The sequence below is a fragment of the Acanthochromis polyacanthus genome, chromosome 14, assembly GCF_021347895.1.
Source record: "Acanthochromis polyacanthus isolate Apoly-LR-REF ecotype Palm Island chromosome 14, KAUST_Apoly_ChrSc, whole genome shotgun sequence".
Taxonomy (NCBI): Eukaryota; Metazoa; Chordata; class Actinopteri; family Pomacentridae; genus Acanthochromis; species Acanthochromis polyacanthus.
The window spans coordinates 24,258,011-24,278,830 of record NC_067126.1 but is presented as its reverse complement, the minus strand read 5'-3'; the positions used below and the strand labels follow the sequence as shown (position 1 = coordinate 24,278,830).

At 42.0% G+C, this 20,820-nt stretch overlaps 1 protein-coding gene across 4 annotated transcripts in view; it reads right to left on the bottom strand.

The window, feature by feature from the left end:
• lrp1bb (low density lipoprotein receptor-related protein 1Bb) overlaps positions 1-15,765 on the bottom strand; it is a 270,427-nt gene extending 254,662 nt beyond the window's left edge. For 2 of the 4 annotated variants that reach the window (XM_051958592.1, XM_051958594.1), the window contains exon 1: positions 15,382-15,762. In XM_051958592.1, coding sequence (XP_051814552.1) covers positions 15,382-15,472 — 91 coding nt within the window. In that variant the 5' untranslated portion in view covers positions 15,473-15,762. Of the gene's footprint in view, positions 1-15,381 lie in introns of all 4 variants that reach the window. The other 2 variants (XM_051958593.1, XM_051958591.1) reach the window with 2 other exon arrangements.
• Between the last annotated feature and the right edge of the window lie 5,055 nt (positions 15,766-20,820).

Sequence of the window (20,820 nt, the reverse complement as noted above, 5' to 3'; positions counted from 1 at the left end):
TCCCGAGACTACCAGCCTTTGAATGAACATCCAAATTTAGGCCTTAGTAGCAACGTAGACACCAAGACGAGCAGCGCCGCTGGTTGTTGCACATGTGCCGTTTGGTATACTCTTCAACAGCTCTACAACAGCAGTTCAAATCAGAATGTGATCGACGAGCTCCCACCATACTAAAGCTGACCTGTGCAATATGCCTCTTTCTTTAAAAAAAGCAACATCATCTTATTGATTTTAGTTTCATATCTTGATAACAAAATATAACAGGAAAATTTGCCACTTAGCACAGCATTCAGATCTGAAGGAGGTTCTGTTATGTTCCATTTCCAGTCACAGTCACCAGGGAACTGCATTTTCTCTCCCAATTCCAATACACACTCTCAGGTTATTGAATACACTGAGCACCAGAGATCTGATTCTTTTATATCTATACACCACACTTTGGGAACTGACTGGGATCACTTTCTGTAAGGTAGCAAAATACTGTAACTACACAGACTGTAATATTTGTTTACCTATAAAAACTGCAATAACACTGAACTGATACTTCAAATGTAGACTGAAAGACTGTAAAGACTTTAAAGTATCAGTTCCACATTTTGGGAACTATTTCTGTTTGTGCTAGAGTAACATGCAAAGATCGACATTCTTACATTCATTAAATTTAAAACCAAGAGACCCAATATATGAAATAAACTTTTCATGGGGCATGTGGTAAAAAGAGAACTGTCAGGCATAGCGACTTGCATGAAGGAAAAACCATGACTTTTCCCTTTAATGCACAGTAAACAAATGAGGTAAAATGTGTTGAAAGCTGTTAAAGTTCAGGTAAGTGGATTCTGTTTTTCTTCCTTTTTAACTTCTGAACAAAGGGCATGCAAGGTAATTTCTGTCTTTATGCTAAGCTAAGCTAATCAACTTCTGGGTATTTAATACAAAAATATGAGAGCCTGGTTTCACTCCCAACTTGTCGCATATGGCCTATTTTTTCAGGACCCCCTGGTGTTGCAAATATTTTCTCAGCTGGTGTTGACACTGTTGCTCCTTTTCAAAATATGAAAAGTTTGCCTTGTATGTGTGAGCTTAATGATGTGGATTTTAATTTAAACCATGATCTTTCTCTGTATTTTGATGTAGTTTTGCATTTTACAAAACTAACAGAATTACCGGTAAACAAAATTTGGTGAACTAAATAATGGCGCAACACAAGACACAAACCTCAGTCTCTTGGTCCCTGTGTCCTGTAATTCACACCACCACCACCACCCCCCTTCCAGTCTCCTTAGATGAGTAGTTTAAACTACAAAGACTCCTATACGTTTATTGGTGCCATATATGGATGAAGATGGCACCAACCTCAAAGGACACCTTGTATCTCTGAGACACCAGAGGCTATGACAAAATGGCAATGCTTGACCCCCCTCAAAATAAGAATGGGTTGGATGGTAGCGATCACCTTCTTTAATTCTTAGCTATCATGCCACTCCTGAAAATGTCATATTATAGCTTTGATGTAGATTGGTCACACAGTTGACGCCTGATCAAATGTCCTCATCCATTTCATATGGTCATTATAGCTGTCAGCAATAGATACTGAACCACCGTGTTTTCACCACAATTACAGCGTTATTTTTTTTTTAGTTATATGTATATACATATTTAGTGATTGTCCAGGTCTAAATTATATCTGGCAAGTTCAGCCCTTGGAAGAGACATCACCCCCAGACCTCCTTAGGGATACTGTACCCACAGAGATAAGCGGCATGTCCTGTGTGAGGAGTGTCTCAGGCAGACAGATGCTGGAGCCTGACCTCTGATAACTTTGTCAGGGAGCTTGGCGTGATGGCAGAGAAATCGAAAAACTGGTGCACTCAGAAAACACAGGCTGCCTAGAAATGTCTCCACAGACTTCATTTCTGGATTGTAGCTGCTGCATCACAGACTTCAGGGAGTTGATCTGCCTTGTCTTGACCGACCGTTAGGAATGTTGAATCAGAGCACCGAGGTAAATACGAGTCAGACATGAAAATGTTGGTTAGCTGAACAAGACTAAGGTCAAGAGGAGAGAAGCTAAAAATGAGAACTGTCATGTCATGCTTGCCACAACTGATGATGACAGCCCTTGAAGATGCTCTCTTCGTCAGACTGTTTATTTTTAGAATTGATTTTTTTTTTTAAAGTGCTGTAGTCACTTTAAAGGAGCTTCGCAGAAAAGACTTGACACACCTGACAAGACGACGTACTTGTCAACACAGTTAATAAGCTGCTTTGGTGAGCTGTACCTCCAGAGGGGTCGCTTAGTTATAGAAGCTACTTGTCACGTAATTTCTACCTCTGCATAAGAGATTAGGAGAAGAGTCACATAGCCAATTACTGTCATTACAGTGTCTCATGACATTAATTCACACAAGGCAGAACGATCTTGATTGTTGTACAATCTCGGAGGTTAATAACAGAGGGCAAAATGTAATTGCTCTGCATTTGATTGAGCCAAAGTCATGAGCCACGAGACGACACACTTTAAGAACAATCACCACTAAATCAACACTCTGTCAGCGTCATCATTAGACATGTCTGTTGGACTAATTGCTCTAAATGAAAGTCAAAGTTTAAATGAAGATATGGTATTTATATTTGGAATGGTTTTGATTTAGATCTGCTAATAACCCTTCGATTTGATTTAACAGATGTGGTTTGTTTTTATGTTGTGTGTGTGTGTGGGCTTTTCTTGTCCAGAGAAAAAGATTTTAGAAATGTCAGCATGAAACTGTGTTAGTCATTTAATCAATCAGCTGATCAAAAGGAGCTGACAATTATGTTCAGACCAAAATGTCAATGATTCCTCAGGTCCAGACTCTCAGATATCAGAATTTGCTGCTTTTCTGTGTCTGTTTTGACCAGAAACTGAATGAGATTTGGGCTTTTCATTGAACAAAACATACATTCTGAATAACACAGCCTGGGCTCAAGGAAATTCTGTACAGGATGACCATTTCTCTCCGTTTTCTGACATTTCACATACCACTGAGAAAACAAGGTCTTGATTAATCATTATCTGCAAAGATTAAAGACTAGAGTAAACCCTGGACTCCCTGCACGCATTACTCAAAAACATTGCCATTGAACATCCTTTAGTCTTTTATTGAATCATGCCTAAAGCTGCAGACGTTCATTATGCTTACTTTAAATGTGTATAGTTCTGTTGTAGCTCTGCACGAATCAGTGATGCTCATTGCACAAGCAGTGTGTGTTTACAAGGTTGGAATAACTGCAGTCCGCATGTTATTTCTGTCATTCAGCGTCGTTCATTATCCTTTTGTTTTCGAGCAGCTGAGCATGCAAAGGTTTTCACGTCAAGTTTGCACAAGGTTGCCGTGACTGTTCTGACTGTACAGACATTGCAAATCAATTTTCCACGGTTCAGACTGAATGCGACTCCTACTCAAAGCTCGTCTCTCCCACGTTGCCGGGTTAATCATGTGCTCAGGTCTGGCCAGACGTGGGTTTATGACGTCAGATCTGCAGCACGGCTTTGTTGCAACCTCTGCACGGCTTCATAGTCTAATGAGAATTTCAGAACCAGTGTTTTGCCGGCTTGATTTTCTTCAGGTTTTGTTGATTTGGTCATTTCAACCTTTATATCTGTGCCTTTTTTGTTGCCAGTTTTAATTAGTATATCTTTATGTCCTACTTTGTTGTGATGTGCTGTACAGACAAAGTTAATCCCGGTAAATCCAGTTATGTGCGACATGTATCAAAACTTTGCTTCTCTGTTTCACATACTTGTACATGTTAGCAGAAGAACACCTGACTGTTTCTTAATTTGGGAAAAATAAGTAAATAAAAACTTAAATCGTAATGAGATTGATACAGTGATGTGATATATGATCAGAAGCCCACACAAAGCTGCTGTGTTTGGAAAATGAACCAGATTCTCGATGCTGTTATGCCCGATTTCCTTGATCTGATCTGTGCAGCTTCACGCAGCTATCGTCAACAAAAACATGGTGCGTATTTTTAGCTGAGCAGAGCGTGGATCTGGTGGAATCACAAGTAGCGTCTACTACTGGTACTAGACAATTAGCCCTGGTTCCAGCTGGAACACGAGAGGATACAGTAAACTGGAATCTGAAAGTTTTTAATTTGGTTACATGAATTCAGACCACGATCATTTTTTTGTTTTCTGTTTTCATCTGTTCCTCTTAAGCCAGCTTATTATGATACATCACATTATGCTGCGAATCCTCTACAACAACCCAAAACCACAGGATATCATAAAACCCCAAAAAGAGAAATTACCATACTTAAACAGAGTTGGGTGTTTAATTGTGAGCTTCTTACTGCTGTTTAAAAAAAAATAAATCTAGTTTTTCTATTGGTGCTTTGTGGTTACTGAGGATGAAGCGAATTTCAAAGGATCAGACGAGATGTGGCGTCTCAGAGTCGACAACAATTTGTCAAACATCAAACTTTTCTTCAAAGACGGCATCGACATTAACTGAGCAGTTTCAAACTGTTACTTCAGAAACCCACAACAAACATGGGAACAACACCCAGTTCAACAGCATTACACCTATGTCACCAAGCAAGCCACACACACAATCTGTTGCTTTCCACAACAGCCCATGCCTAATACACATCAGCGTAAATATCACCTCAGTGTGACGGCCTCCATTGTCTGACAGAGATAAAACATTTCTGAGAGGATGTTGCACTCTCTAAAATACCACTGGTCTGCTGCTAGAGTTGCTCCAGTGATTTTCATCCACCGAAGGCTATTAATTTCTTGGACAGGGATGAAAATAGAGAGCGAGAGAGAGAGGGAGAGACAGAGAGACAGAAGATGGTCAGGCAGACAAGCATATTAAAACAATAACAGCCCTCCAGTGAGTGTGATGAGACAATAATTTCACAACAGTCACCCACAGTATTAACCTCACAAACGCATCAGCTGAACACAAACCAGCCTGCACTGATTGAATCGCAAATAACAAGTCAAAGTTTAAATTATATTATGTGGTCACTCGACATGCAATATTGAAAGGGTTTGAAAAGCATCATTGTTGCAGAGAGAACTGGATATTAAATGTCTCGATCATATGTACAATATGGAGCACATTAAATCATGAGTCTCCTTGTATTTTTCTAAAATTCTGCTGTTGTACGATGCCTAATGCTCAGCGTAGCCCCTTTTTGTCGAGGAAACATACACATCAGCATAACCAAATGTTTCTTCACACCAATTGCTTAATACAGAAGCAACAAAAAAAAAGATGCCACCACTTTACAGTAACCTCAGTCATACTGACAAAGCAAGGGTTTACTACACCTTGTCATGACCTCACCTGTTCATTCAGTATTTTCAGCCATTACCTCATGATGGCTGTGACAGCGAGCTAATGTGTTCCCAACAGCGGAGCACTATCTCGCTGTGACCTTTACTTGATCATTTTCTACAAATGAATGGCCACCTCCCACTGCATGAAGTTCAATTTACACCTCATTACTGTTTTTGCATGAGCACACAGACACCTCTTGTTTTCTGCAGACACACACACACACATATTTTGCAGTGGATAGCATTTCTCATTTGAATTTCCCTTCACTCAAGTCAATAGCCTTTTTAACATTTTTCACACCAATTTCTGAACATGAACTTGGGTCGGTGTTTTTTTTGTGTGCGTGGATGTTAAGTCTGAATGACTTTCATAATGGTTAAGTGGTTTCCGACAAAATCCAAATAGATGAAAGTTTTGTGAAGTGGAGACGCTAAATTGCTCTTCGGTGTGTTTGTGGTTGCCTTGTGTGTTAACCTCTAACAAAGTTGTAAATACTTTTTCCATGTGCTTCCCTGCCTTTTGATTACTATATGCTGATAAAATCAGTATAAATACAAGAACAAAAACTTTGAAAAATACCTTTTAAATGGCACATTTTAAAATATTTTTGATGAAATAGCTCTATGAAATGAGTAAACCAAATGAATAGACTGAATTTTATAGAACTTAATAAAAACAAATGTTGCACTTTGCACAAAGGGTAATTGAAATCTCTGATTAAAAAGCTCTACAAAATAGTCAGTAAGCAAAGTTAATCATGATGTCATTAAAAAAGACATAGGGAGAATGACTCAGTTTGCACGAGTTCATACAACAATTAATGCTAATTTTTTGATTCAGCATGAACATTTTCCAAATTGGTTTTAAACCTTACCAAATTCTAAGTTGTAATATGCAGCAAGGATACACAGATTGCACTCATTATGAAATGATTTATCTTCAAACAAATGCAAACTAAAACCACATACGACTCTGTAGATGTTGGTAAAATTATCTACAGAACTTTTCACAAATGCGATTTCTTTACAATATTAGTGTTTGCTACTGACAAAACACACGTCCTAATGATGCAGAGAAAGGTTTTGGATTGCAAACCTACCATCTCTGCTAAGGTTTGATGGCTGTTTAAATCACTCTGTTCCTTTTTTTTCCTGGAAAAAAATAAATTGCCTCCTTCTGGAAATCATTTTCAAACTTAATGCTGGCTTCATTCCTTGTGGTAAATTACTTTCCCCACCTGAATGGCATGCCTAAGGTAGAGTTCTGTATCTTGGAATTAATCAGGTATAGCACAAGTTATTTAAAGCTATAGTAAAATGACATATGGATATGAAAGCAAGGAGGACCAACATGAGTTGCCAACCATTCTTCAAAATTAAAAAACTAAATAAAAAAAAAATGCTGAAACTAATCTTCGACTGTTGACATGAACAAGGCCACAGCAGCAATTATAGATTGAATGTACTCTCTAAAAGAAACATATTACATCTCAGCAACTCTTTTTTTATTTCTCTGAGGTTTTGTTCTTGGCAAGGGCTGTTTCACATACAAGTGGCCCTTATCAGGCTCTGAGCGGTAAGAGATACCTGTGACAGCCGACATGTTTGAGGCCCAAGTGCTTAATCTCTGGTCTCTGCTACGGAGCAGTGAGGCACATCACTACAGCAAGAAGGCAACGACTGCACGCATTTCAAACCAGCCGACTCCAGGAATGGAATGAGGAGGGGGGGAGAAAAAAGAAAAAAAAGAAATTCACATAGCATGAGCTTGAGAGCACTGCACTAATCGTATCAAAGACTTCTACAAACAAACATGGGTGAACTGTGATTGATGGGAGCGCAGTTAATAGGACTCCCAATCCAACACAGTGTGAGACGGGAGGGTGCCGGGGACCAGAGATCAATAGCAGCTCGGAAGCATGTTAGAGAATCATACTGAATCAGATTGATGACAGCTGGTGGTGATGTATTTGGCAATCTAATTTTAACACAAAGTAACTCAGTGACAGTGCTGCCACAAGACTGAACTCAATCCTCGTGGGCCAACAGTATCACAGCTGTTGAGAGCAAATTGTGTCTCTGCTGCAGGTGTAGGTGAGGGCAGCAGTACGGTTTTCATCTTGGATTTTCAATTTATGCTCTACACCATCAAAGTGCATTGAATTATTCATCCTTAGTGGCAAGCTCACAAATATTTAGGCCCCAAAGCCTCTTTTAGTGCACCATCGGGCTTGGAAACACACTTAGTCTGGCTCGTCCGAATTCATATTGAAAGAATCCGACCAGTAGGTATCCTTAGTGCAGCCTCAAGGCTCTTGACGGATGCATGTTTGAGGTAGCCACTCATTGCTTTGCACACAGGCATGAAAATGATGCAATGATGCCAATAATTTCTCTTTCTATCCTCTATCTAACTGGACTGAAATCCTGCGAGCTCTGCCAGGCACGGCAGCCACAACACAGACAGGGCACAGACTCGCAGGAAGGCTTAATTTGTGTATGTGCATGCGTTTGTCCGTGTGTTCACATGTTTTTCTGTGTGTGCTGCTCTGCCTGTTAGCTAACCACCAAACCATAAATGCCGTATGTAAATATTCATCGTACACTGCTCTGGATGTTTAGTAAAGATCGTTTAATTCCCTGTATTCACTAATAGCAACGCTACAGCTCTTTAAAGCAATGAGTTGTGAGAATGACTAAAAAACTAATCAGGCAGAAGACAAAATATTGTCAGTTCTCTGGTTAGCTGTTACTGCGGACGATTTTTATGTTTAAATCCATGAAGGGAAATTGTGGATTATTACAGAGGTGTGCATTAAAATGAAACACCTCAGTGGTTCAATATTTCCTAATTGCTCTATGAGCCAATTTCTCTGTTAAGAAGAACGCAGCGCAGCATTACCAACTGGCCTTAGGTTTGTCTGCTGAATGAAGCTTGTTGGGGGATGGATGAATCCCTCCCCTGTTCTGGTTTTCCGAGCCAAGTCTGCATGATGGGGCCCTGAGCCCTCGGCCTGTGCCAGGTGGCAGCTGGGAGAGAGAGTCCCCAGCCAGGCTTCAGCAGCCCTCTCTCTGGTCTTCTGGCCACCACCGTTGTCACTCGGGGGGCTCAACACCAGCACTTGTGACCTACAGATTGGTCAGAAGTGCTGGTGTCATCGGTTTTTTTTGTTGTTGTTTTTTTAAATTCACTGAACAGATCACTGTAATGCTGTGACACAGTAAAACATCCATCTCTCAGTCTGTTCACCTAAATTAATTTTTGATGTGTCTGGTATGGACACTAGCAGGAAACATTCTCTGCCCACACAAAGCGATGAATCAAATCTTAAAGTATTAATCAGTGAGATGCTTGTTGTTGGGTTTGGGCCATAGTCTCTGCGCACACAAGCTCATATATTAACCGGGGGATCTCCGTATTGCCAGTTTAATATTTGAAAGTGATTGTGCCAAGAAATATAACAGCTTCTTCAAACAACAATGAGAAATCTCTCCATGCAGGGTGAATTGTTCCCACTAGTGAAGGCTGCCTCTACCGGCTCACACACACACGAAAACGCCAGCCCCTTAACGGTTTTGTAAATTAACGCTACGCTTTATCATGTTCAATTTGACAGCTCATAACACTAATATGGCATTTCTCGTATCATTTTGTCAGTCTGGAGACTTGAAGTGCAGAATAATAGAAGACACTTCCATCAGAGTGACTTAGGTGAGCAAACAGCAGACCAACCAGTCAGATTATCAATCACAGAGCTGTCCGTTTTCTATAGACAACACACATCCGTGATAAAAAATACCACCCTGTCAAGTGTAAGGTTAAACTATGAAATGGTGCCGTTAATGCTCCAGCACCCCCTTATATTTGAACAGAGCTTTACACTACCAATTCCCATGGCAACATAACCTCTGCAGGGAAAGGTCCTGGATATCTCAGTATTTCAGTGAACGTATCCCACCAAGTCAAGCAGACAAAAAGGAGAAGTTGCAGTTGTGTAGTCTCGATGTAGTGGAGGAGCTATGTGAAAGCAATGGATCTACAGTACAAGGATCCACTGCTGCTACATTGTACTTCTGTACATGCTGAGCACACAGCGTTTGGCACGGGGTAGCTCCTCAGGGTGCTGCCTCCATCCAGCTAGCTGTTCACCCTTTCAAACTGACAGACAGACTTTTAGCCTGACACGGAGACACTTTCCCCCCCTGCGAGACACTTCAAGAAAGATGTTTGCTTAACTCAGGCCTCAGCCCTCACACCCAGCTGCATACTAACTTTAACTACCAAGCTAGCCCATGCTAAGCGCGCTGCTGAAGGAGACAGACACAGCCGTTTTATTCTTCGGTCCGTTGAACTTGTTTTTAAGCATATGGCCTCACTTGTGTATGTCCATAGGTTTATTCCTTTGACAATGCACATTACAACACTCGTACATTTAATTTTTAATGCATTCTATCTCATTCATCACCTAGTCATGACCTTATACTCAACTCATCCTTTGAGAGGAGCAGTGGATCCCACCGCTGCCCTCATGAGCCCTATTTTCATTAGCATATTTGGCAATAAAACAGTTATGCTTTCTTCCATTAATAATTTATCTACACTTCTTTCTTTTTTTTGTTTAAAACCAGCAGCCATTTCAGTATACCGCCGAGCCCAGTTCTTGGATTCAACTCCAGCAACATGGCATTTCTCTAAAGAAAAAAACTTATTGATTCATTATTCACATCTTAAATTATATATCATTTTGGAGGAAAAAAATCTAACAAGAATCCCCATGACACCCACATAATTAAGTCTGCCTCCAACATTAACCAAACTACATCATGTGGGTCAAAAATGTAGCTCCTCCTTCCATTGGTAATCAATGCAACAAGTCAATTTACAGCCACTGGCTTTCACAACCTGAGCCAATCCATTACTGATTCAATTGTAACCCATTAAGACAGTGAGAGGCGATATTAAAGGTGACACTATCAAAAATCTAACAGCTTCATTCGATAACTTTGTTCTCTTGCAGTCAGCCCCACCCCACCATCACATTGTACACCATAATGAGGCACGTGGGGTGGGGCAGTTGATTCCTTTCTGTAGCTTAAGGCCATACTTCACCTCTGCCCCGACATAGATGTAAGAGCTCAATGACAGCAACACTTGGCTGACATCACCAGATAGATGTGTCAGCAGTTTTAATGTCTTTTCATAGCTCATAAAAGACTGAACGCCATCCTGCAGAAAACGCTGTCTAAGCACTTGTCTCGAACACACCTAAGAAATCCTGTCATGACTGCTATGATGCTTAAAGTACATCTGAGGGGGGGGGGGGGGGGGGGGAAACAAGCATCGGGGTTTGGTATAAGTGCTTAATCTGCTCGTGTACAAACTGAAGCTGACCTTCTCCACATGTTACAAGCTGACGGGCTGTTCTGAGCACTTGTCTGGTTTTCTAGCCAAGACAAACTTGTGAGGCAATCGTCAATAAAAAGCACCTGAAGTGCAGTTCACAGGACATAGATGCCAATAACAACACCAGTCAGTGCCGACTTCACAAGTTTTTCTTCGTTGACTTCTGACTACAAGATGAAACACTGTGCTGACTACCACATCAGCTTCTAGTCAGACCGCTCTCCCCTTACACATAGTTCTCTGCGCTCACTTTATTTACTTTTCCCAGCCCAGTTTTAGCTGGAATCTACATGTGGTTTCTCCAATCATTGGGTGAAGACAGAGTAGCCAGGTGAGATTCGGCCACTTTTCATCCTGAGGATCCCCTACTGCTGAGGTGGACACTTTTGCAGTGGTGTCAGAACAGGATGTGGACAGAAAATCGAGCTACAAAGGAGGCCTCACAGCTGGCGGGCTCATTTTGTGTTAATGGGTTCCAGAAAAAGACGTGAAACAGCTATGAAAACAGAACTCAGTCCAACTTCTGAAGGTCAACCATGAGCCTCTAGCAAACAGTTCTACAAAAACATCACCCTGATCTTCACATTACAGCAAATCAGTCTAGGGTAAATGCCTCAGAAGGACCTCTGAACCAACCAAGAGAGAGAGAGAGATTATTTGGTTTAGAGGTTTTAAGGGAAAGAGATTTACATAATCTCCAATTGGTTGCAATTTATCATGTCCAGCAGCAATTTAGTGACCAATTTTCCTGCGTACATGCTGTATTAAATCAATAAGAATGCAATCGTGACACTAAGAGTGAACATCTATGCTACTGTTCCAGTTGCAGCCTTGTTATTTTCAACCCTTGCCTTCTGTCAGTCTATTCACTCACCAGATTTTGCTCAGACTTTCCTCCTGGTTCCACCTGAGATTCACACACACCTCACCTGTTCCTCCCATCAGCCCCATTGTATATACCCAACGTCCAGCCTTAGTTTTTTGTCAGATTATCATTCTTGGTTGCAGGCTGCTTGTAATCAGACTCCCGTTCCTTCCCGTCTTTCATGAGTGTACCCGTCTACCTTAGACCCTGAGTTTTCACCGTTAGCTTAATAAAAGCACCTGACTGTTCCTGCATGCTTGGTTTCTGTCTGCACTTGGACCTCCTCCCTCTTCTCGTTGTGCAAAACCTGACAATTTATTTAACTTAGCAACACTAAGGAGGCAGAGTCACAGATCATGTTGGTACATCACAGGTGACTGCCCACTCAGTCTACATCTCATGTTGTGTTTTTTTGTTAACTCTGAAACTGCTAATCAGCCCAATGCAGGCCCAGAATTTATTCCCACACTGTTGATCCATGAGTTTCTGAGGAGAAGCAGATTCCTGTATGGTTCTTGATCTGTTTTCGTTACATGGTGAATGACCTACAAATGTTGTGAGAGTCAAAGTGTTGGTTTTGCAATGAGGTGACACCATCAGTCCCAGTCTGGTAAATTGATGCATGAAAGTCTCAATCGCAACTACAGGCAGTACTTTTAATGCTTACATAGATGCCTTTTGCTTTTCCCCCTGGGCATGCTCACTCTAAACAATCATTTTTGGCAGACGCTCCTCTGCTACCCTAACCACCTGAGTCGAGCTTTCATGATGGTGGCACTAATACTGGGTGTTTCTGCCTGCTTCAGCACTTCAAAGTCAGGAACTTTGTCTTGCCATCTTAAGCCTACGATGCTGCCTGTGAGGCGCCACAGGCAGTTGAGGTGAAAACAGTTCAGCGTTTTCAAATGGCAACTATAAATGGCCCAAGTCTCACATGCATACAAAAAGATGAGGTGACTACAGCTTTATACACTTTTCACCCGCATCCATAGTCGTATGCTGTTTTGTCAAGCCCTCCATCTGCCAAAGGCTGTGTTCGCTTTGGTAATTGCTGTAACACTTGCAGCCTGGCTTTGACAATTCAAAGAAATTGGGACAGTCCTTAACTTAAGTGACACTATCATGATTCGAAAAGCAGAGGGTTGAAAAAAATGCTCTTTTGCCTCGGAAACATTTAGCAAAACTAGTAGGAGGAGGACTCACAGTGGTAGTAGTTAGTTTTTATTTCTATGCCGTACCAAACGTTGAATCCATCCTATTACAAAACACTCCTAAATACAAGCATCAAAACATAAGACTTGTACAGGAAAGCACTGCCTGTACTATTATATAATTCTAAGCAGCATACAGTATGCAAAATTTAAATAAAACCTACCCTGTAGATGAAGAAAGCTTAAAGTTCATCTTGATAAAAACAGGATTTGATAAGGGACTTAAAAAAGATCAATTTTTAAAAAAAATACTTCAAACTCAAGCTCGACAGATGGAAATATTCTTACATTCAAGAATATTTTTTTATAGAAATCTCTAATGATCAGCTTCCTGCACATAGACATTGAATGACTTCTCGCTCATCTTGATTGTGTGTGCTGGCCTTTGCACACATACACTTACACACACTTCTGCGATACCATCTCACTATCTCTCTTAATTAGCTCCTAAAGGCAGTCTTCCCTGCATTAGTGTATGGACCTATCTGTGTCTTCCACTATCAACTTTTAAATAGGGTATACATTACAAACAACCTTGAGCTGTTTGCGCTTGATGATGCTTATCTGGAGCTGAGGTCACTGCACAAGATCAAGGGTTAGAGTTCTTTTTTTTTTTTTTTTTTTAATATAACAAACGGCGTGTTTCTGTGGTGTGTCCAAATTTCTCGAGCCTGTCATTTTGTCGGATCAGCAGTGTGCTGCCACGCTGGCCAGGCCAGGTCAGCCGGCTCAATGTTAGATGGACACGAGTGATAAGAAAGGAGAAGAAAAAAAAAAACACAGTGGAAGCATTTCAAACAGAGAATGCCGTTCTAGGAACGAGTTCTGGAAAGCCTTTTAATTCATGCAGAGCAAACCATGGGCTCACTACTTGGCATTCAACGTAACAACGCTGCCACCACAAAGCAAATTCATTTCAGACTAATTAGGCTAACAACCAGCTTTGGTGTTGAAAGAAATAAGAAATGCTATTATCATTATCGTCCATTTAGACACAGCTACAAGAGCCTTCATTTATTCTGGGGGCAAATGGAGCAGGACAGCAGACAGAGATGCAGATCCTAACTTTCTGAGTTCACACATGTGAATCTATTTCCATCGCAACAGTTCTTAATTTAAACATTGTTACACGGGGCCCAGATGAGGCATGACGATGGCTTGTAATTTTTCATTCAGCACTAATAAAGCTCAGTGCCTCCCTGTACCCTCACCTCCTACAGAGCAGGGGGCACTCTCAAGGAGTTCAAGAGACAAATCCATCTTTTTCATTTCATGCACAGAGTGAGGTAGACAGTGATAGGTATTTTTTTCTGCATTGCCCACTGTGATTGCAGGGCACTTGGTGACATTTGTGACAGTCTCACAACAAGCACAGCAGCCTTGGAGCTCACTGAGAAGTGGGAGAACTGTGACCTCCACAGAAGATGTTAATGGATATGCATGTATATCATCTTTTAAGAAAGCATTAATTTATAGTTTGCTTTGTTCTTATAAAATGTGTTGCATCACTGCAAATATCATGAACCCGTAGGCCAACTTGTTTGCATGCTGACCCGTATTCAACATACTCTGAAAAGGCAGAATGGAGAAGCTGAACTATTAAGGCAACATTCACAGCTTGATAAGAATCAAATAGTCCACTGATTGCTTCATCCTTGAGGATCAGGTTATAAATCCTGCATCTGTGCCACTTTAAATAAGTAGCTGTCTGTGAATATAGCAGCTGAAGATAAATCAAAAAATGTGCTTGAACTCAACTGTGCAAATCTTTTTTTTTTCCCCAAAAAAAGGAGAGACACAAACAGGAGCCTAATAGGTGAAGCCAGTTCGCGTGGCACGGCTCAGTCAGTCAGTGATCCTTACATCCTCTTTTGACACCCACAGAAATACAGTTTGATTGTGAAGAGGCTGTCAGACAGCACTCTGCATACATAACCTACAGAAACGCAGTAATTATGTGACATGATTCAAACCCAATATGCCCCCTTCCCGAAATGATCTCCCAACGACATGAGGCTGCACCGTGGATCCGACCGCACACCGCTGCTCCTATCAATTGCATGCGATGTTCCAATGATCCCACGGCAGAGATGCGAGGCTTTCAGCTCGGAGAGAAACAAATTACACTTTGGCACAGGGATATTTCACCTGCTGCATTGTCAGATACCGCCGCTACGCACCTGCAGTCAGAGCTGCCGAGTCTCTCCTGGCTCCTCAAGAATTTTCCTGAAAACGCGCTCCAGCTTTATTATTTGGCTAAGCGCACATGCAGTGGTGGTTATTATACAGGTGGCATTTAGATTTGTGATCTGACAGCTGGGGCGCATGACAATGCAAGGCTGAGTGGTAACAAATAGGAGAGATGGAGACTTCCAGTGCCACGCTGGATGGAGAGAAACGACGAGCACCGATGATGAACTCTCCAACATATATGGGTGATTTTGGATAACACGGGGTTCAGATCAGCTGCTCAGCATTTGGCGCCCGTGACAACTGCACTAAAACCGGCCCGCGGTGCCAAGTTTCACCGGGACTGCGCATTCCCGGCGGCCCGGTTCCTCCTTACCTTTCTCCTCGTCCGACACTGTCGAGGGCTCAGCGCACGGAAATAATCCCGAGAATAGGGCTAGAAAGGCGAGTAGAAAAAACTCCGACATGTTTTCGGAGAGCGGGCTGTAAAGAGCCACGGTGCTTCTCCCGGTCCTGGTCCTGATCCTGGTCCGGGTCCAGTCTCCCCCCTCCACCAGAACCGCCCGGTTGTCGAGCGCCGTTATTCGGTGATGTCCAGCGGAACCAGTGCGCAGAACAGCTCAGCGCTCCCCCGGCTCCCCGACACATGCACACCGCCACTGTGGAGCAGCGAACAGACGCACCGGAGACGGCAGGAGAGGAGGACGAGAGTCAGAGAGAGGAAAGAGGGAGGGGGGGCGACGGACGGAGGAGGGGGAGAGGCGAGAGGGGTGGGAGAGCAGGAGGATAAAGAATGAGTACGTTTCCTGTCTTTTCTCAATGATTAAACGCAGTCAAGGTGGCGCGGCTCGCCTGAAATTAATCAAAGTGGTTAGTCGGGCTGTCAGTGGAGGTGGGTGTCAGCCTGAGGTTCGGGGGTTCACAGGGGGTCCTCAAAAAAATGAAGTCAGAGAAATTAGGATGAGGAATGAACAATCTCTGCTGCCACTGTTGTCTACAGTACAGGCATAAAAGTACACTGATGAATTAAAAAAACATATCTTCAAGAATTAGCTGGTATAAAATATTAAATGTGTACATCAGCTGTAGGACTTATTGCAGTTACTAGTGAATTGTATGCAACATAGAACACTGCAGTCAGCTGTTACTGAGCACAGATCTAAAAAATAAAAAAAGTAACTCAGGAACTATATCAGAAAATACCAAATTGAGTCAGATGCAGACATCATTTTGATTTTCTTATATTTTTCAGAAGCCTGATGCATGAGCAGTTCAAGGAGTGAGTGACCCTCCAGCCGCTCATGAGGTGACTGACAGATGTTTAGTAGAACTCCAGCATTGTGAGGAGGAACTGGTGGGCTACCAAGTTTAATGTCACTCACTTTTCTTCCTGCTTTTATGTGTGATTTCATTTGTTTATTTCTTTTTTGGGGAAAAGAAAGTAGCAAGTGCAAATTAACTTGAAAGCCTCTTTTGAGGGAATGCTGAGCTGAACCTCCATTTAGTCAGACGTTACAGCCACCCTCGTTCTGTTCTTCTTCCGGCATCTCTTGCTGCTATAATGGTGAGCCTGGCTGACATGATAATAATCACAATCTTGCATGAAGTATGCACTCACTACATAAGTACAGATTTGTGCAAAATGCTTCTTATGTTTGCTGCTGCTGCAGGTTAAAGAATCACAAAGTGGGGAGCAGGGGATTGTGTTTTAATTCTATTGTTCTGTTCAAATGACTTGAAAGTTTGACATCCATGCCATAAGTATATATTGTGTCATCAACACCGACACCACACAAAAATGATCACCTATCAATCTAAAATATTTAATATTTCCAGCTTTATGCCTCTGTTTTTTGTGAGCTTTTAAGGTGTCCTTTGATTTTATCCACCTTGCGACCGACAGTGTTTCAATGCACTGGCCAGCCCAAGACAAATGTTTTCCGTTTCTTAGTATGGATGCTGCATCTGAGCTGAATTTGTGAGAATTTTTAGAAGAGCGCAGTGGAATAGCATCGTGCAGAAGTGGTGGGAGAAGAAAGCGAGAGCACTTAGTGAAGCAGGCCAGTGTAAACAGTGGAGAATATGTAAATAGTGGTTAGACATTTTGTGGACCAAACTGAAGTCAAATGCAGAGGTGGTATTGTTTTTGCTGGAGGAGTAACTCAGTTTATTTACTTGTAGGTAGCTACAGTACAGACCTATCTGCATGTATTCTTAGACTGGAGTATTTTATAGGTTGGTACAATGTGCCCTAAACTTAAAAAGCTTCGAGAAAGATTGCAAGCAATAGCAAACACAGCAATGCTTTTCACAATGAGTTTCACAGTTCACTCATGTGGTTGGAAAGGATAGTCATCAGCTGCTATTTTTCATGTTAAAAAGGGAATTCTGAAACTAAATGTGAAAAAAAACAAGTCTGGCAGTCTATAAAGGACAATATAAGCTAAATTTAAAGATCTAGATAATTCCTTTTTTTCAGATGAAGTTCATTTGATACTATAGAAAGCTTAAAAACAGGTACTAGATTAGATTTTTTTCTCTGTGTGTGACATGTTTGTCCCAGCTTAAGAACATATACAACACATTTTATGCCATTGCCCACACAGCAGACTGCCCACAGTCTGGTCATATGATACTACAGTCCATGTAGAATCCTGCAAACATTGATAGAACCATATGGACAGTTTACCATTTCCATTGATCCAATATGTTGCTTTTAGCAATGAGAGTAAACTATTGGAAAGTAACAAATCTAATGCCAATAGGTAAAGACCAGTACTAATGAAGTCTGCAAGCACAGACTTTGTTAATAACCAGCTCTTGATCAAATGGCAGGGAGAAAGTCAAAGCTGCATCAGTACAAAAGTAGCTGTATCCTCTTTATAGCATCATATGGTATCGTAACATAGTCTTATTCACTTAAGAACCAAGCAGTTAGTGCTGCTCAAATATGAGCTGGCATGTCCTGTCACGCTGTAACAAATTCATTAAGCAAAACGTTAAGGTGACAAATAATATATATAATCTCATGTATCTTAGATGAGATGCTAACATTACTAACTTTCAAGCGAAACAATCTGTCATGTTTTATTATTGAGCCGTCACAAAGAATGAGGAAGTCCAAGTCTTCAAGGACATTTCGCATTGAGTCGCTGCGAGTTCTCACTGCCACCATTCCACTGTTTTATGCTTCTAAAAAAGAAAGAAAGAAAGAAAGAAAAAATCCACAAATGAATAATTTCATGAGGCTTTCTGTTTTTTTTCCCCTTTTGCTTTGAACGCTGAGAGCAGACTGCATTTTTCCATTGCAATCATAGCAGCGACTTTTGACTGAACCGCTTCAACTTTTGGTGACGATTATAAAGTGCTCTACTTGTGTTCTGAATGATTCATATGTGCTCGCACTGCAGCCGTGTGCGCTCGGAAAGATTGTGTGCTTTTCAGTCTCTTTTCACTCTGCCCTTAATTAGATGAAAAGCGCTACGCAATCACGTCAAATTTTTGTCTCCTTTTGGGGAAAAAAAATTGACCGGTGCCATGAACAACAGAGTCATGCACCTGTCAGTAGGAGTAACACTCAGCGTGGTCCAGCAGGCTTGGCTTGAGTGTAGATGTGTCAGAGGGAATCAAGAGCATGTGACAGTCGCACTACTGAATGGCAGAGACTAGGGCAGCCTAATAGGCCACTCACTTACGGTACAGGTCCTGACATACGGGGTAGGATGGGGCCTGTCCGCTTTTCACAAGCACACACTCAGACATGCAGCTACATGGGCCCAGAGCCCACCGCCCCTGTGACACCGGGGTCAAATCTACATGAAGTGGCGCTCTGTGGGCCGTTTTCTAGCACTGCGACCTTGGAGTTCCTCCTGCCGACTGACATGAATGATGGCTCTGCTGCCCACCATGCAAACCGTGTACTTCTTGCGTCAGACGGTGATACCACTGTTCCAAAATTAGCAGCAGGTATTGACCCTGCCTCACCCCGTCACAGTTGCAGGCTTATTATCAGGCTTGCATTGCCGTCGTTGTGGTTTCTGCCTCAGCTTAGAGCCTCTGCATTCTCCCGAGCCGGGTAACCGCAAGCTTCAGCTCAGAAGTCAGAAGCAATTTTAGAAAATGAGGAATGAGCAATGAGCGGTCAGCCGACAAATCTAGCCCGACGTGCATTTTGTTTCTTTTGACAGTTATTAGTGGAAAAAAGTAGGAAATGCACTGAGTGGAGGTTGGTTCCGTTTTGTTGCAGAGGGAGAGCACATCCTTTTGCTAGTGCCGTGAAGTGATGAGGATACACGGGTGCTCCCCAGGGTCTTGGTACTTGTTAATCAAGCAGTGGGATGACAGGCCATTTGCTGCATGAATCACTGCACTCTCATCATGCCGAAAATGACTTGCATTTTTTTGAAAAAGGCAAATTGCACCTTTGTTTCTCTCAGGGTAGTCAGTCGCTGTAATGATGGTGAGGCTTGCTGTTTCATATGTGTGCTTCAGCGGGATGTAGCACCATTTGGCTGATTTAGGAGTCTCCATCACAGTCAGTTGACCATAACTAAAACTACGCTATGCATTTGTGTTTCCTCTGCTAAATATGGCTGGGTTTTTTTTTGAAACCGATATTCTTCATTTGTGTCACACTAGAGTCAGTCAACAGCAGATGTTAATGCGAACCAACATGTTATCATGCGAAAGCTGATTGTCCCTCAATGCAATTTCATGCACATCTCAGGGGAGATGAACATCATACATTTAATTCTCACAAATGCGGCGCTGTTGTGATGCCATTTCCTGTGCTTGTACTAAGCTGTTTGTGGAGCAGTTTCAACAAAGCAATTTCAAGTTAATTGCCTTTGTGTGAGAAGTGAAAAAAAACTCTCCTGCAATCTGTATTTATTCATGAGTGAAGGAGAAACCCTGGTCCTGTAAGTGAGGAACAGCAGGACACCGGAACCATTTTGAAAATCCGACGGTTTTTTTTTTTTTAATATTAGTTTTAGTTGAAATTTATTTTTGAAATTATACCAACACACTTTATCAACCTCAAGGGAAAACAAACAAGCAGACACATGCTCACACACATTCAAAGACACTCTTCTCTGTGGCAGGCGCTGCACTGATGTCTAACTTACTACTGCCATCTAGGGATACATAAGAATTCTGGTTAAGTTCTGCTTCAAGTGTGCATCATATTCACATCAGGAGTACAAGATAATCTATATTACTATAAACCACAAAAAAAAAAAAAGCACTTTCTTGACAAAAAACAAAAACAAAAGCACAGCTGCTGGCTGCCCGTCTAAATGTGACAGTTAAAGTATTTCTCCTTTGCATTATTTTCTGCTTGTTCCCAGTGGACAGGAGGGTTTGAGGAGCCACAAACACAGACAGAGCAGCTCCCCATCTCTCTCCTCACACACCTGGAACCCACTCCTACTGAATAATGAACTCAATCTCAGCTCTGCCTCAGGGGGGGACCTTGGAGCCACCCTCAGCTTAGTGCAAGGCTTTGTTGCCCACGTGCGCGTGCACAAGCATGCCCTCAAACATTTTCGCTCACTGTCATTCTTTCCTGCCACAAGTAGCTCTGTGAAAAATGCTCCACTGATTGGCAGCAGAGGAGGGAAAAAACAGAGAGGGGGAGAGAAAGGCACAGAGCCGGGAGACATCGAAGGACTGTGATGGTTTCAGTATGGAGGAGGCAGATAGGGAGGCAGCAGTGGGGAGGTAGCAGTGTGTGTGTGCGTGTGTGTGTGTGTATGTGAGCAGGAGGGGTTCAATAGCAGTTTCCCTGCAGTTCGACCCCTGCACCATTGAGGGT